This window comes from Serinus canaria, chromosome 2, assembly GCF_022539315.1.
Source record: "Serinus canaria isolate serCan28SL12 chromosome 2, serCan2020, whole genome shotgun sequence".
Lineage (NCBI taxonomy): Eukaryota > Metazoa > Chordata > Aves > Passeriformes > Fringillidae > Serinus > Serinus canaria.
Genome location: NC_066315.1, coordinates 32,493,599 through 32,510,083, shown reverse-complemented (window position 1 = coordinate 32,510,083; position 16,485 = coordinate 32,493,599). Strand labels below are relative to the sequence as shown.

At 43.1% G+C, this 16,485-nt stretch overlaps 1 protein-coding gene across 1 annotated transcript; it reads right to left on the bottom strand.

The window, feature by feature from the left end:
* Nucleotides 1–458: 458 nt before the first annotated feature.
* NPY (neuropeptide Y) lies at nucleotides 459–9,582 on the bottom strand. Its single transcript, XM_050970344.1, has 4 exons — nucleotides 9,493–9,582; nucleotides 9,138–9,325; nucleotides 3,941–4,021; nucleotides 459–746 (listed from the first exon to the last, which is right to left on the bottom strand). The coding sequence occupies exons 2-4, from the start codon at nucleotides 9,323–9,325 to the stop codon at nucleotides 722–724; spliced, it is 294 nt and encodes a 97-aa protein (XP_050826301.1). The 5' UTR covers nucleotides 9,493–9,582; the 3' UTR covers nucleotides 459–721.
* Between the last annotated feature and the right edge of the window lie 6,903 nt (nucleotides 9,583–16,485).

The window sequence follows — 16,485 nt, the reverse complement described above, 5'->3', positions numbered from 1 at the left end:
GGCCTTAGGCAATATTAGGAGCCTCTTTTCTGGCACAAATAATTGCAGTCTTGTCTTGGTTTATGAGTTACTTTAGATGTTATTTTCTATTGCTATTTCACATATTGCCAAAACAAAGATGTAACATCTGTTTCATTTAAAATTATTAGTTCAGGCTTACAGCCAAGCATCAAACCAGTTTTGAGGAGTTAGCAGAATTAAGCAGTGACTTATTCCTTTGCATTTCAAAAATGCCTTTAATTTTATTACATTTGTCAATGTAAGCACTAAAGCTTTAACAATGGCCACTCTGAAAAAATCACCTCTCAGAACATGGTTTTCCTAAGTTACGAAGTCTGTGATAAATGATTTTAAACAGTTTTGAGCTGAGTCTGAGGCCACAATAAATGATGTCTTTATCTTACTTTGCACAGTAATTACTGTAACAACTGTGACACCATTGTTGTCCACACTACAGGGAAGTTATAATTCAGTTTTAATAGTTTAAAACAATGCTTTGTTATACCAATGACATGGTTGTTTGTTTTCATTTAGTATGTTATATTTTGGAATGCACAAATAATTTATTTAAATAAAGGTATATACAAATATGACGAAGGAGAGAAACTCTACAGAATTCGGTACAATAATGGCTGCATGCACTGGGGATGACACTATGATTTGCTTCAGAGGTGTGGAACTGAAAATTAGGAAAAGTTCTGAAGGTGTGCTGAAAATCCCATCACCACATCGAAGGGTCTTCAAACCTGCAACACATATTATGAATAGAAAAACCAATTAAACACATTTTAAAGCCCCCTCTGAAAAAATTCTGTGTTAAAACGGCATAAAACATTCATTAACAGCTGCAATGAGAAATATATGTGCATATTTGCAGTTGAAGATTGTATATGTGACTCCAACAAAAACAGATGCATTATGAATTGCCAAAAATCTGTACTTGATTGTAAAAATTGGTACCAGAATTTGCCTGTACATCTTGCTACCCTGGTACCACATTTTACATGGCTGAGACTAGCTACAAAGCTGCCTTACGTCATTAAATAGCACTAAGTGAAATTAAGACAGAAAACTATGATATGTTGTGATAGAAATTTCTTAAAGATACATTTTTCACACTAACTCAGGAGTAAACAACTTCCAAAGAGAACTCACTGAGCCAAACAAAATCACATCATGCTGTAAGCACCTTTTAACAAAACCTATGTTCAAAGCCACCATCTTAAAATATTATTGTGGCATTCCACTGCTCAATATCAAGTGTTTGAAATTTATTAAAAAGGGTGCTGAAGGCAGGATTTTATCCAGAGATCCTCTGCTTGCAAACAGATGTTTTGTCTACGCAGGAGGAAAGGTGGAAGTAGGAGAACATGGAAAAAGACCAGGAGAAATGCATTTGACATCATTTTTCCCATCTAAAAGCACATCAGCTCTTGACTAAATATCTAATCTGCCTCCACAGTCACTGGAGAGACATGGGCACCTTAGAGGGCAACTGAGACCGTGCCCATTTTAGGAAGGAAAGTTCATTCTGGAGTTGCCCATCCCTCTGATTCACTGCAGAGGCAACCTAGATAAGTACTTTGTAAGATACCTAATTTTCAAAGAGGCAGCATCAGGAGATATACAGCCTGTTACTGATTATTAAACATTTTCTCATCACTCCACAAGACAGACAAAATCAGAAACATGCCAGATCTGTTCATATAAGTTCATATGACACATTTGTCATAAGAACTCACTTGTACTCAGATCAAGGCACCTCCTTTTTTTTTAATCTTTAACTTCCTATTTTGCAATTAGCTTCTGAAAGAATCTCTCTAAACTGTCTTTACATGGTCAGACATATACCCAGACTAGAACATCTTTTGGGGCATATTTTAGTCAGCAAAAATGAAATGTCAAACCAGGCCTGTCAAGCTGAATACAATTAAGTCATTTATCATTATCTCAGTGTTTAGTTACAAAGTTCAGTTCCCACAAACTCATGAGATGTGTCTCTCTCTGTCACTGATTCACTGAGTGTAAATTACATTTGCTCCATAGCTACCTTTTGGGTAACTATTTCTAAAACATTTACTGAATTTAAGTTTGGAATAATAGCAGCCTGCCTTTCATTCATTCCTTCAGCCTGGCTTCCTCCAGGAAGAAGGCTTAGGCAGCCATGCTATGTGTCCAGCTGTCCAGCCCTGCATGCCTCTCCTCACTTCCTCCCCAGCTTTCACACCCTTTGGACAATTCCAACCAAGTCAAGGAGAGGCACACCGATTTTAGAGATGTTTAGCTCCTGATGTGCCATGAAACACAGCACTGGACAGAAAGAAAATTTAATTGTGTCCTCACGTGGAGGAAAAAGTTGGAGTGGGCTTCAGAATCCATACAGAGTTTTATCCTAGAAAACATATCCATAGGAAACTAGGCATCATTGTTCCCAGAACTCCCATTACTGTCAGCAATGAGTGAAAAATACCATACTCAGTTTGAAGTGCTGTTACAGGGGGTAAGAAATAAAAATCTGCTTCTCATCAATTCTTGATCTTAACTGCAGACGAGTTGGTTATTTTGCTCATGAATTTTTGCTCCCTGGTGTGTTATAAATAGCATTATTGAAACAATAATAATAATCATAAAGTTTTGTGATGAAGGGGTGAAAATTACAGAGTATTAGACTATTAGGGAGATATATTAGAGAGTATGAGTACTAACTGCCCTGTGTGTTGCCTCAAATTCAAGACAGTGGAAATTTCCCATTATGTGAGGGCTCTCCCTTGTCATTACCAAACACAAAATAGTCTAATACATTTCACTGCACTCCATGCAGTTTTTCAGATAAGCATTTACAGAGAAAATTGCATCCCCACAGCTGTGGTTAGTCATCAAACCATCAGCCAAGGCTCTCCCTACACAAAGAACTGCAGGTCTCATGAGCTACCTCCCTGGATGGCAGTAAGAATTTTGGGACACCTTTCAGTCTCATGATCATGCCCTAAATTCAGTGCTACAAGCTATTACGTTTAAGTACTCAACTAGTCTAGTTGAGCCTTTGCAGAGCACTTGTTTGAAGACTTCTGAGAAGACAACTGCATAAAACATTTATTTCTGCAGGAGAAGTATTTACTGTTCTCAGTTTAAGCATTTACTGATTGTCTGTCAGCAAACTTCAGACAATCAGTAAATGCTTAAACTGAGCTCATTCATGCTGGATTGTGAGGAAAACCAGCATTTTCCTTCGGGAGCCAAAACTCCCCCTGCATCTTACCTTTTCAACATACTTAATTTTCAGCTGTGTAAATTGCAGTCACTACTACAGTATCTTACTTTATGCCTAAATTGTCATTACCTAACTAGATAAATACATTATGTACATTTGAACCCCCAGTGTTGTTTGAAACACCACTATTACTTTAGCCAAGTGCAATAGAAATAAAAAGGCTTTTTTTCCCCTCTGTAAAGTATTAGATACAAAACCAGTGTGAAATACTGTATTTTAAAGAAAAGTCACTGCTCTGCATTTGTGTATGAGTTAATATAGGTGCATATTTACCACTTACACATCTTTAGAGGAAAAATTTAAACTTGTGTGAGCAGCAAATGAGTAGCAAGATGTCATCTTTGGAGCTCTAACATGTAAGGAATCATCATCAGTCATCAGCATATAATTCTGTGTAAAAATGCCCAGAATGAGGCAAGCATCATGGGAGTGCTTCCCCTCCTCTGAATAACAGGTACAGCCTGCTCCCAAGATCAGCAAATGAGGAGTTTGGGCTATATCACACCTGGTAAGGCACTTCTTGCATTCATACATGGTGCTATCTCTTGGGGAAAAAATGCAATTAAAGATTTGCTTTTATTAAGGACATGATTAACCAGCTTTTGGTGGTATGTTTTCTCCCTATGAATCATATTTATTGTTAAATCCAAATGAGCTCTTCATACATACCTGGATCTAGGAATGTTTTCTGTGCTTTCCCTCAACAAGAGGTCTGAGATCAGTGTATCTGGGCTTGATCTCTTTCCATACCTGAGGAAAAATTTTAAAAAGTTACATTTTTGTATATGTCACTTTTTAGAAATGAAGACTGAGCACAGAACCATTAGTGATATTTTTCTTTTCAGAAAAAAAAAAAAAACCTGAGCGGACGTAAATACCACTTCCCGACAACTTTAATTTGCTTTAGCCATGTGAGCAAATGTATATTCTTATTTTATTTCTATTATTTTTTTATCATTATTTTACATTATTATATTGAGAACCTCTCAATATTTCTCAATTTGATGGCTGCTCCTGGATATTCTAGGACCTTGCACCTTACTGGTAAAAGCATGGAGGAAGAAGGAAGAAACTGTGCATGATGTGACTTCCAAGCATGTTGTTCTTGCCTGGAAACCCAGTTCCATCACCCCATGAACCTTCTCACTGGTTTAGATTATACTTATCCTTCATCAGAAATTTTGCAAGATTTTTTAGGTAGCCAGCACACTTGGGGCTGCCCAACACATAGCACAGTACTTTGCAAACACTGAGCTATCTTGAACTCCGTAGCTATGAGAATGAAAACTTGCTTTTTCAGAGTTCTTCTTCAACTAGACAGGATATCAGGGGCTACCTTTGGCCTTTATTTACACAGCAGTTGGCTTTCTATTTGCCTTTTCCTTTTTAATCCTAAGTTCTGTACATCACTTGGTTAAAAGTATTGCAATTTCCATTACTTGGGAAGGGATTCCATCTCTTTTCCTGGGAAAACAGAAGTGGCAATGAGCAGACTGCTTACATGACTGCAAGTATTCATTAGCCTGAGTGGTACCTATTAGCAAACACTCCCTTGGTTGGAAAGAACTGAGATCACAGTTTAACTTGTGTGTGAAATTTCATTCTGGATCACAAAGTACATTAGCAGCTTTTGTGAATGCTGCTTGAGTGAAATTCTGATTTCAGAAAAATCAAAGGTGTAGTTAAGTACTAACATTTTATCCATTATTATCATGATGCTTTTCCAGTGATCCCAGTCATTCCAGTGGTTTAGATTAGCAAAAAAAAAAAAAAAAAAAAACCACAAAAAAAACCCACCAAAAAAGCCCCAACAACCCAAACCTTCCAAACTACATTTAAAAAGCTAACAGTTTTAACTGTTGAGTGCATTGTTTGCACTTAAAAGGGGAAGCATATCTAATTTTTCAATCCTTTTCTTCAACCCTTTGTGTTTTTACATTGCTTTAATCATTTTAGTGCATCACCTGTGCTCCAGAAAGACAAAGCATCAGTTCCAGAAAGTTAAATTTCTTAATCTGAGCTGACTGAAAGCAGGTTTTTGAAAAGAACCAGCCAGACACAGTAAAATGCTATTACAATAGTGCAATCAGGCATGATGCTGAATCAAATACCTTGCACTCCATCACCACCTAGGGATTTCTTTCTTTCTAGTTCCCTGCTCCAATTAATATGGATGTGACTTGGACTTCAACTGAGGAGGAAGCTAATTTTCTGTTATGTTAAAGAAGCTGATTTAACAAATCAAACTTGCTCTAGCGCCTTACACTTGGACAAAACTCCCACTAATCTCTCTGGAAGTTTTGCCTGAATAAGAAATAGGCATCAACCACCCAGAGTTCAGAGATTCACTCAAACATTGAGGACCACTACGTTGGGAAGATACATATTTTGCATGAGTTCCTTCAGCATCTTGGCCACTCCATGCCACTACCTGTGCTGGATGGACCCACTGTGCCCCCACACAAGGTGTTCACTGACTGCCACCAACTGGGCTGCCCAAAGAACATCCAGTCTTGCTTTGTCAGACTCCTGTCTAACCTGTCATTTTGCCCCTGGGAAGCATCCATGCTACTGACTTACTAAAGAGGGGTCACAGACAGAGTCAATCACTTTTTCCTGATGCAAATGCCTGGAGAGATCTTTGCTCCAGCTGCTTCCTGCCTTGCTCCTTGGTCTGGAACCCACATCTATCAAAAATCATGGCTGTTTTAAAGGACTTGAAATATCATGATTCCAAGCCAGGTGAAAACACCTGGTCAGTTTTTATGCTCCATTTGAGACATCAAGGCCAACTTTGGGGCATGCTGATAAGCCACAGCTCCAGCTGAAGTCAAAGAGATTTAATGAGTAAACATACTTGTTCTGAAAAAGGACACAGTAGGTCAGGCTCAGCAAAATCTCAAAGCTTCCTATAGAAACTTTGGTGTTAGGATTCAAATCCCATCAATGTCCAATTCAGAAAATTGGATGTGCCTGATTCCAAAAACTGTCCAGAAACCAAAGCAAAGGGAGATCTGCTCCTGTGCCTACTAAAGGGTGTTGACATGAAGCAGGAGCAGCAGCACTGCCCAAGTCATACACACTTCAATATACTCTCTGCCCTGCCTGTAGTTCAAGCATAGTCCAGCAGGAATGGCCTGACTGCTTTGCTACAGCACAGAAGAGCAACAGATTCATTGAGAAGCTACAAGTGACAAAAGAAAGAAGATAGTTTGTTAACAAGAGGGAGCACAGGTAGCAACAAATAGCAGGAGGAGGAAGAGTAAAGACGGACTCTGAAAAAAGCCTCCTGAACAGTGTGGTAGAGGGGTATGAGGCAAGGACCACGTGACAGCTCAGGAAATGAAGGTGGAACTAATCCAAAGACACGCAGGCATCTGTAAAGCAGCAGTCTGCATCTGTGCTGGCCTCTCTTTTAGGTTATAAAGATCTGGCACATAAGGAACAGGGATCTCAATCAAGAAGCCTGAAACAGATCTCATGATCTGCACCATACAAGCACCCATTTACCTCAGGTAACCTCAAAGGGGTATTAAAGCTGACAGGCACTGGTATCTAAAGCTGAGACGCATCTGAAGAAGAATTTGAAAGGAGGGAGGGAGCAAACAGCCAGATGGACAAGGTCTAAATACAAGAAGAGAACGATGGTCTGGAAGGAAGAAGCTCATTGAGCTCAGGTGAAGACTCTGTGGGTCACAGTAGCTCAGAGGGGAATGGCACTCAAATGCTTGAGTAAGGACAGAAGCAGAAGGCAGAAAGATGAGCCGGGGGGGGGGGCAGGGAGGGGGGTGGTGGTATTCATAATCACAAAAACATCAAACAGGCAGGGCAGATGAACCTGAAGAAAAAAACCATCCCGATCTCCTCCTTTGCCAACGTGTTCTTACTGCTTCACCTCACCAGCTACAGGCACCAGCTTGGGTGAGAGGCTGAGCACATCTTGCTCACCCACCCACAGAAGAGCAGGGTGAGCCCCTGGACCTCATCCTCCCCCTGTCACAGAGCTCCCAAGCACTACCATGCACAAAAAGCAGAGATAAAAATCTGTGAGAAGAGAGAAAACTTTGAGCACATCATCCTTACACCAATCCAAAATGCTTCAAAGTTATTGATTCATTTTGCAGGTGACTGCATCGCTGCCAAAACAGGAAACCTCCAGCAGCTCAGTTAAGCTTTCCAAATGGAGGTGGCAATGGCTTTACTTCTAGTCTGTTAATTCACCACAGTGGAAAAACAGCACACCTTTTTGGTTTCTTAGTTAACCTGTGCAGTCAACTTTTAAATGTGTATCACATAGTTGTCTTTGGAGTGCTTTTTTCTGCCAACTTTCTTGTACTTCCAGGTCAACTCTGTCCCTTTAAATACAAGGGCGGGTAGGAAATATGAGGAAAATCTAAAGAACAAAAGTTCAATTTTACCCAACAGAAACAATAACTATTTCAGTTCATTTCCAAATCCACACAAAAGAATGCAACTGGTTTCCCTCTCTGAGTTGTGTACTTACAATCAATAAAATTGGAATAAAAGCTACACAGTCAATATTAAAGCAAGCACAAAGGGCAAACACCTGGAGTGAAGGCTGAACAGAGACAGGGAGAGGTGGTCATTTGGATTTGGGATTTTTTGTTTTTAAATATGACTTTGCTTTGGACAGGAGCCACCTTTGAAAAGGGAGATGAAAGAAAGAAAAGAAAGGATGAGACACCAGCCTGGAGATCCCATCGCATGCAAGAGAAAACGGCAGCAGAGGCAGAATTTGAGGATTGGATTATTTTAACAGTAATCTAGACAAAAGGTTATTTGAGTGCAGACTGCCACACAGAAGCATGTCTCACATGTGAGCCAGTTGTGAATACTGCTTTAAAAGTTCAGAACCAAAAAACTGTATTTCTATCAGCCCCTTCACCCGTCTTAATGCTCTTAGGGCAGTGGCACACAATTTTAGGGGCTTGCTGGGAAAAGTTGCACAATAGCTCTCAGTTGCACGATAGCCACCCTTCTAATTTAATTCTTCAGACTTCTAGAGGGAAAAATGAAAGCCTAATTTTAGACCTCTCATCTGGTCTTGATATTAAACAATAGATAAATATGTCAAAGCTCTTCTGTGTCACACACTATTGCGCGACCTCAGAGGAAACGTCTATCAATCACACTGCCTAACTAGACAGATTATTTTTTTATCATAGAAGATGATTTTTTTATAATAACTTGCCCTTTTTTTTTCAGGCTGAGCCTTCACCCATACTTTAACAAGTATGGTCGACCCAGAAAGCCAGTTTAGAGCCAGAGAGGCTTGCATTCACACTCTTTGGGCTTGAGTTCTCGATCTTGAGGGAAGTTTTTGTTAGGGCTAGGGGTTTTTTGACACTCGCAGCTGCATGAAGTAGCCTACAAACCACAAAACATCTGGACTACTACCTCTCCACAATGGGCATTTTTTCTCACCAAAATCTTCAGTGGAGTCAGTGGCAGCAACTGAAGTGGGAAACTGCTCCTTGTGCCCTGTCTAGCTGTCTCCAGCTCCCAGGTTAGTTATCTTTCTTTTTTGGGGTTCCTCCCTGTGCACACTGTTCGATCTCCTGCCTGCCAGCCTGTCTGTGCCAGAGCTAGAAGAGGATGAGAGAGCAGGGGCAGCATTGACACCCCTGCCCCTTCTGCCTTGGGTGGTGGAAATTCAGCTCCGGGTTTCACGGCACTGCTCTCTAAAAGGAATCTGTGCACCACATCTTTCTCCATGTCCTTGGGGCAAGCAGCGAGAGACGCCCAGTGTGAGGGGGCACCCCACCTTCCTCCCCTGAGCCTCGCCAAGGTAAAAATTAGCCCAGGTAGCGGGAAAGGGAGATGTCTGCCGTCCCGCTCTGCCTACCTCTGCCTGGTGATGAGGTTGATGTAGTGCCTCAGCGCCGAGTAGTATCTGGCCATGTCTTCTGCGGGGGCGTCCTCGCCGGGGCTGTCCGGTTTGGAGGGGTACGCCTCTGCCAGCGTTCCCAGGCAGACCAGCAGCGACAGGGCGAAAGTCAGCACCGACACCCACAGCCTCACGGTGCCCTGCATCTGCACGGCGGGGCGGGATGGACGAGAGCGCCGTCAACACCTGCTCCGACGGCGGGAGCAGCGCGGCCGCCCCAGCGCAGCCCCCGACCGGCCCGGACAGCCCCGCGCCCCCGTCCCCATCGCTATCCCCATTCCCATTCCCGTGCCCGCCCCGTCGCGGCACTCACGGCGGCGGCTGCAGCGGAGCGGCTCTCGGCGAGGCGAGGCGCGTCTGTCTGCCCGTGCGTCGGGGTTCCCGAGTGCGGGGCTCCGCGCCCCGCCGGCCCGCTTTAAGGCTTCCCCGGCAGGCAGGAGGGGCCTCGGGCGATCACGCCTCGCCGGCTCCGGTCCCCCCCGCCCCCCTCCGCCTGCCGCTGCCCCGGGAGGGGCACGGCGGCCGCGGCCGGGCGGAGCCGGGCGGCACCGAGGGGGCGGGCGGTGCCGAGCCCCGCGCAGCCCCCTCGCCGCCCCCGCCGCCCCGGGAACACCACCCACGGGCTGCCCGCGGGATGTGCTCCCGGGATCGGCATCCTTCCCCGAGTGTTCCCCGAGTGTCGCGGAGCGGCCGTGGGAGCCTGGAAGTCTGCAGCTGCGGAGCCGCCGTGCTGCCCGGTGCCCGAGCTCCCCGGGAAAGGAGCTTTGGGGACAGAGCTGACCCCGCACCGATGGCACAGGAGGGGCCCCAAACTTGGGCTTTGTAGCAGTGGTGCTGCCGAACATAAAGCCAAGAGAGCAGGACGGTTTGGGATAACCAAAAGTACCAAATCAGTGCCACAGGCTCAGAGACCGTACCCGGTAAATGGGTAAATTAGAGACTCACACAATGGTTTGTGTTGGAAGAGACCTTAAAGACCAAATAGTTCCAAATCCCTTGGGCCATGGACTGCAACACCTTCCACTGAACCAATTGCTCAGAGACCAATCTAACATGGTTTTGAGCACTTTCAAGGCATCCACAACAAATCTTGAGGCTTAACTTCCTAGAGGACGGGCAGCAGAGCTGCAAATCTACTTCCGTCTACACCTTCTGTGTCCCCCTGTTCTGGGCTACTTTCTGAGTATCTGTTTTAAAGTGGCTTCATTCTGTTTGATTTCTGTGCCTGAGACACGTGTCACAGAAAAGAACTCACCAATGCCATGGGATCACAACAGCCTTTCCAGTTGCTGTCCTGACCCAGAGGAACCACTGCTGAATCTGGGACATGGAGCTTGTCCTAGCAATGTGGGACTACTGATTCAGCTGTCAGACTTACACGTCTCCTGAACCTTGTCCAGATCTGAGTCGGTGGGGAGAGATGGGCACCCTGACAGTGATCTGAGCCCTCATACAAAAGAGGTCTGAGATAAGCAGTGTGTGGGTCTTCTGGTAACACACCCTTCTCCACTGATGACAGGAGCAGCCTCAGTGGCTGGGCTGGGCTAGACACCTGACTACCAGAGTGCCTGAAGTTGGGTAAGATTAATCCCTTCAAACAAAGCTTCAGAACTTGTCAAAGCATTTGGTAGACTTGGAAAGTAGCCTTAGTACAATAAGGTTAATTCTTTAGAAACAGATAATTCAATTAGCATTTTGACTAATTCTAGTTGGAATGACAAATCATGACTCTCATCATATCTTACTTTTACTTTAATAGCAAACACCGGAGTAAGAACATTTGATATTCTGACAAAAGACTTTAAGATATATTCTAAAGCGATATCATTTATACAGTACTGTTACTAATTTCTGTAGTTATTATCGTATGCAGTAATTGGCTTAATAATAATACAGCAGATTCTGAAAAACTATATTCCGTTTGCAAAAGCAAAGCCAGGAATTGTTTTCATCACTCCAGAAACAGAATCTCAACATTATCTGAGGAAAAAAGAAAAAAAACAAACTAGCAAATAAATGGTTCTTGTGCTGTGCAGCTAAGCTCATGAGACTGTCTGTTTCCATGCACGAAAGCAAAGAAAATTCCAGAAAGCTTAATGTCAAGAGGTATTTTGAAATCTTCATGACTCCACAGCGCACTGACCACAGACCTAACAGCAAGACTACAGGCTGCCTTACATCACCCACTGAGTGAAGAATTTTAATGTGTGTGAATAATCTTCCATGGCGCAGCCAGCAGCTCTAGCTCCTAATTTCTGCAGATGTGTGCACAGGGTGACATCACATCTTACAAAGTGGCCTCACTGCATCCCCACGCTTCTGTCCTCCCACCAGCACACTCCTGCACATTCAGTGCTCACGTTGTCCTCACGTCAGCTCAACAGATGCAGCTGATGTGACAGCCAGATGCCTGTGATCCTGCAAATGCTCTGAAGAGCAGCTGTGCTCTGGCTCCATCACTTTTCCTTTGCTATGCTGTATCCAATACAATGCCTAACCCAAAACTTGTATTGATCCAGTTTATCAGCTTTTATGGGGTGTGGGGGGCAAGTGGTGACAGCAGTGGAGATTGAAGCATCTGGGAAGGTGTGTCACAGTAACAGCTCTCACCAGCTTCTGCATGATTCTGGCACAACCAACTCCCACCAGCTCACAGAACTGGAGGTAACTGTCTCACCATTAAACTCTCACCACTTATAACTGAGGTTGCTTCTCTCCCACTAGCACCACTCTTTCCACACTATCAGTCCTCAAGGCAGCCCAAGGAGGGAAAAGCCAACAGTCTGGCAGCAGAGCAAGAGAAGCACAAAGTCTGGTGTCTGCACACTCACTTGGGCTATAAGGGGGCAATGACATTCCCCCATCACCACATTCCTTGCTATGTGTGTCTGTATTGTATTCCCTGGTACAGCATTATGTCACATTGCCACGTCCTGGCACAGACCACCACCCAGGCAGTCAGTATCTCCTGAAACCCTGGACAAATCCCTTCTCTTTTCCTAATGATGAGGTACAAGGACTAAGCTTCTCCCTCACATTAAATTATTAAGGAATCACACTTGCTAAGTCCTTCTACAAAATTCTGGGTCTGGATCAGCACAGTTTGCTTCACAACACACTATGAGGAAAACTTCTCTCTAATGCAAAAGAAAAAAATCAATTTTGCATATGAGACAGCAGCTCCTGCAAATGAAGGCTGCTCAGCAGGATCTGGGGAGAAATTTTTTTCCCTGGAGCAGTGTGACCACATCAACTCATTTGTTGTGTTGTGTTTTCCCTTTGGATGACGTAGCTTGTGCTGGATTTGGATCCTGAGTGGCCTAAAGGTTTATCAGATGTTAAACTTTGCCAGCCCCACTGCACCTCCAGGAGAACTCTTCTTTCCATACAGTTTCAGCATTTAATATGGGAAGTCCAGAACACTGAACCCACTGATTTTGAATACCCTGCTTTCCACAGTGCCTATTTCTGTAACAGTATTGAGGCACTGCTCAGCTCCAGATATGTGCCTATGCCCCATTTCATCATTTAGGAAAAGCACACACCTCATATCTTTCTTGAACTTGGAAATGTTTGTGTTTGGGGCCATCCTACAACATGCTGTTTCAAAAAATTCCTTTCTTCCATTTTGAAATGCTGCAAATCCATACAGAGTCATTCAGTTTCTACCCTACTACATATATTAACCTTAAGTGACAGACAAAGCATACTTCAGATAACATAATCATCAGTGTAATCTTAATGCAAAAAATACTGGCATTTTTACATTAATGAAATACACCCTGTACCTAAAGTTACAGACCTGTATAGGCTCTGGCAAACCAGGGGGACCAAATGTCCCTGGCTCTCTGTGATCTTAATGGATGTTTTACAACTGGCTTCCTGATTCATGGTCTCCTGCTCTTTTGACTTTACCTGTTGATGGTTCCTCAGCCTGGATACTGGCCCACTGTTGCTGTCCATGCATGAAGCAGGCATTTGTGTTCTGGCAATTGGCAGAGCTGCCCTTTCCACAGGCAGCTTTAAGAAGGGCCATAAGGATGAGCAAGAAGGTGGCTAGGGTATTTGGAAAGAAATGAGTAAGACTCAGAAAAGCTGGTGGAGGGAGACAGCAAGAACCAAATGGAATTAAAGAATGTAGCCTGAGAGAGAGAGCAGAAAGACTTGGGCATAGCTCATATGCTTGGGCATAGCAGCACTTAGATATCCACATTTTCACTTTGCCACGTATCATGAGCTTGCAGATGTGCATCTCCTAGTTAACACCCTAGCTAATGAATAAAGAGCTATTTAATTACATGGGAAATGGGTGATTTAAAGCTCTGAGCAGGTATCAGATACAGAACTGATGGGGAAAAAAAAGTGAAAAGGAGAATGACAGTTAAATTTTGCCTACCTTTTAATGTCATGACACTTAAAGATTCAATAGACAGCAATTTATTGTACAAATTTCAGACTATACTAAGAATGGAAAGACTTCCAAGATAGCAACATATTAAAAGATAATATTGTTCTGCAAGCATCATAAATGTGAAAGAAAATTCAAGTCATTTATTAATGGTAATATGTTAGATTGCACTAAACAGGGGCATGATATTTGCCTCAATTAATACAAAATTTAGAGTGCTTAACTTTGGACAGAACATTATTTATCACATGCTGTCTGGAGCAGACATGGAACTAAAGCTGTTCTTCATTATTACAAATATGCATAATGTCATTTTCTCACTGTAACAAAGGAAGGCCGTGTGCATCAGTGATCCTAAACTACCATTCCATAATACCCCATTAATAGTCCCTGCTTCATATATGGGAACAAGATCAATCTCCTACTAGGGGGAAAGTCCCAAGAACTGGAGCCCCAGGAAGAAAATATTTATGTGGTATTAGAGACATGCTAATGTCACATTTTATCAGCTGATGTTGCCTGTGCTCTTGCAGTTAAAATGTCTCACTAAAGGTTTCCATAGCTGAGCAAACCTTCCAGAAATGCTGAATCTTTAGGACTGGAAGTTCAGTCAGATAAGCAGTGCATAATTATTCAGTAGTCACATGAATTTATCGGAACCCATTTGGACAGGAAATGGGGCTGTTAATCTCACAAAATTATGCTCTCATAAACCTTACAGTGTTGCTGATTTCAATCTTCTTAGCAATACTTTCAGAAAAGCTTCTCATTGTGCTTTTTATACATCACACCAGTAACCACATTTTCAAATTCTATGTGCCCTTTTCAGGAGTTTTATTCACCTCTGCCTGTACCTACCAGTCAGAGTTGAACAGAGCACCCTCTAATCCTAAAGCAACCTCCCTTCCTGTCTGCTCAGCAGTAGTACTTCTTTCAAGAGGCATCCTTGCAAGTCCAGCAAGCAGATTAATACTCCACTAGAAATCAGGGCCTGGCTAAGTAAAACAACATGAAAATATAAGAGAAATTAAGAAGTTATTGGATCAAACCAACAGTGCATCTATCCTTCCTCAATGACATGTAAAAGCTGATTTTTTGAACTGTCAGAACAGGAAGAATATGTCCTGTTATTTCCCCAGTAAACTTTTCCCAACTCCTATAAAACTGGTTTTGGAACATCCTAACCAGCAGCTGAAGTTTTGTATCTTAGAGCAAACTATGAGGATCAGCAGTGTCCTGCAGCAGTCCCACAGCATTCCTGCTGTGCATTCCAGGCCAGGAATGAAATCATCAGCTGGCACCATCTACCACTCTGGGGTGACTACCTGTGCCCCTATATCATCTTTGGTGCAGCACCAGGAGAGCCCAACACTGATCCCAGGGAGGTGGGTGACAGGACGAGGACTTACTGGTTTTAAAGTGCAATAGGGTAGGTGTATATTGGATATTGTGAAGAAATTCTTCACTCTGAGTGTGGTGAGGCACTGGCATAGATTATCCAGAGAAGCTGCAGATAACCCCATCCCTGGAAGTGTTCCAGGCCCTGAGCAGCCTGGACTAGTGCAAGGTGCCCCTGCCTATGGCAGAGGGGTGGAACTAGATGATCTTTAAGGTTCCTTCCAACCCAAACCACTCTGTGCCCATGATTCACACACTGAGGCAGGGAGAGCCTTCACATGCCATGGTGATGTGACACCACAGGCACCGAGCCACCACCCTGAGCCACTGACCTGTCTGCAGGGCACGTCCTGCCCTCCAGCAGGGAAGGGAAGGGAAAAGCAGCTCTCCTTGGCTTGAACTTCTTCTGGTGATGCTCAAGGGGTTCCTGGACAAGTACCTGACTGTGAGCTGCAGACCCAAGACGTAAAACAAATAAATTCCTTTTTTATTTAAAGAAATGCTTTTCATAGCTTCACAGCAAAAGCCCTGCAAGCGTTTGACTCACAATCGCAGCAACATATGACTGGAAATCAGAAAAATAAAGCCTAGTGGAATCTCATAGTGAAAGTTGTTGTTTTTCTTTTCCAGAAAACACAGCCAAAGAGATTTATGAAATGATACAACAAGGTCAGAGGGGCATGAGCAATTGCCCTGAGGACATATGGTGCAGTGCACAGTTTTGACAGTAACACGATGATACTCAAATAAGCAACAAAACCAAACCAAACCCAATATTTGCAACTGTAATGACATTTGTTTTCCTATACCTTCTTGCCTTTTCCATTCCCTTAGGACTACAAAAACCCCTGACAGATTAGTAGGATGGAGATCTGAATGCTACCTCTGGCAACACATCTACTGCTGAGACCAGAGTCAGTATGGAACAGCTTACAAGAAGGTAGTCATTTAAAGCAAATGAATTAAGCATCTAAAGCAAAATGAACAAATTCTCCACACTGAGAGAAAGTGATTTTTCATGTGCACAAGATGAGGAACTTGGCAAAGTTGTCATGACTTAAAGACAGACAATTACTAGAATTAATCATTCCCTGCTTCAGTATATGTCTTGACTTAATCGTGTTAAAGAGGAAATAGGAGGAAAAGTGAGAGAAATCCAGAGAGGCTATACTGTAAGATTGTGCTGAGCAACTCTGCCTGAAACTGAAGCAACAAAGGCTTGCCTGAAACATAAGAGATATCAGAGGTTGATGTGATTGTGCCAAGGACTGAAGAATTCAATCACACACACACAGAGAACTGTCACACTTCTTACCTGCAAGGAGTAAATCAGACAGGCAGATATAAGAAAGACATTTTTCAGAAGCAAAGGCTTCTGAAAAAACCTGCTTTGTGTGTTCATTTGCAGAATATTACCACATACTGATATGTGTACAGAAGTGAATTCATCTACATAAAAAGCAGTGGAGCTGAAAAACATCCGTCTGCTTAAAATGTGGA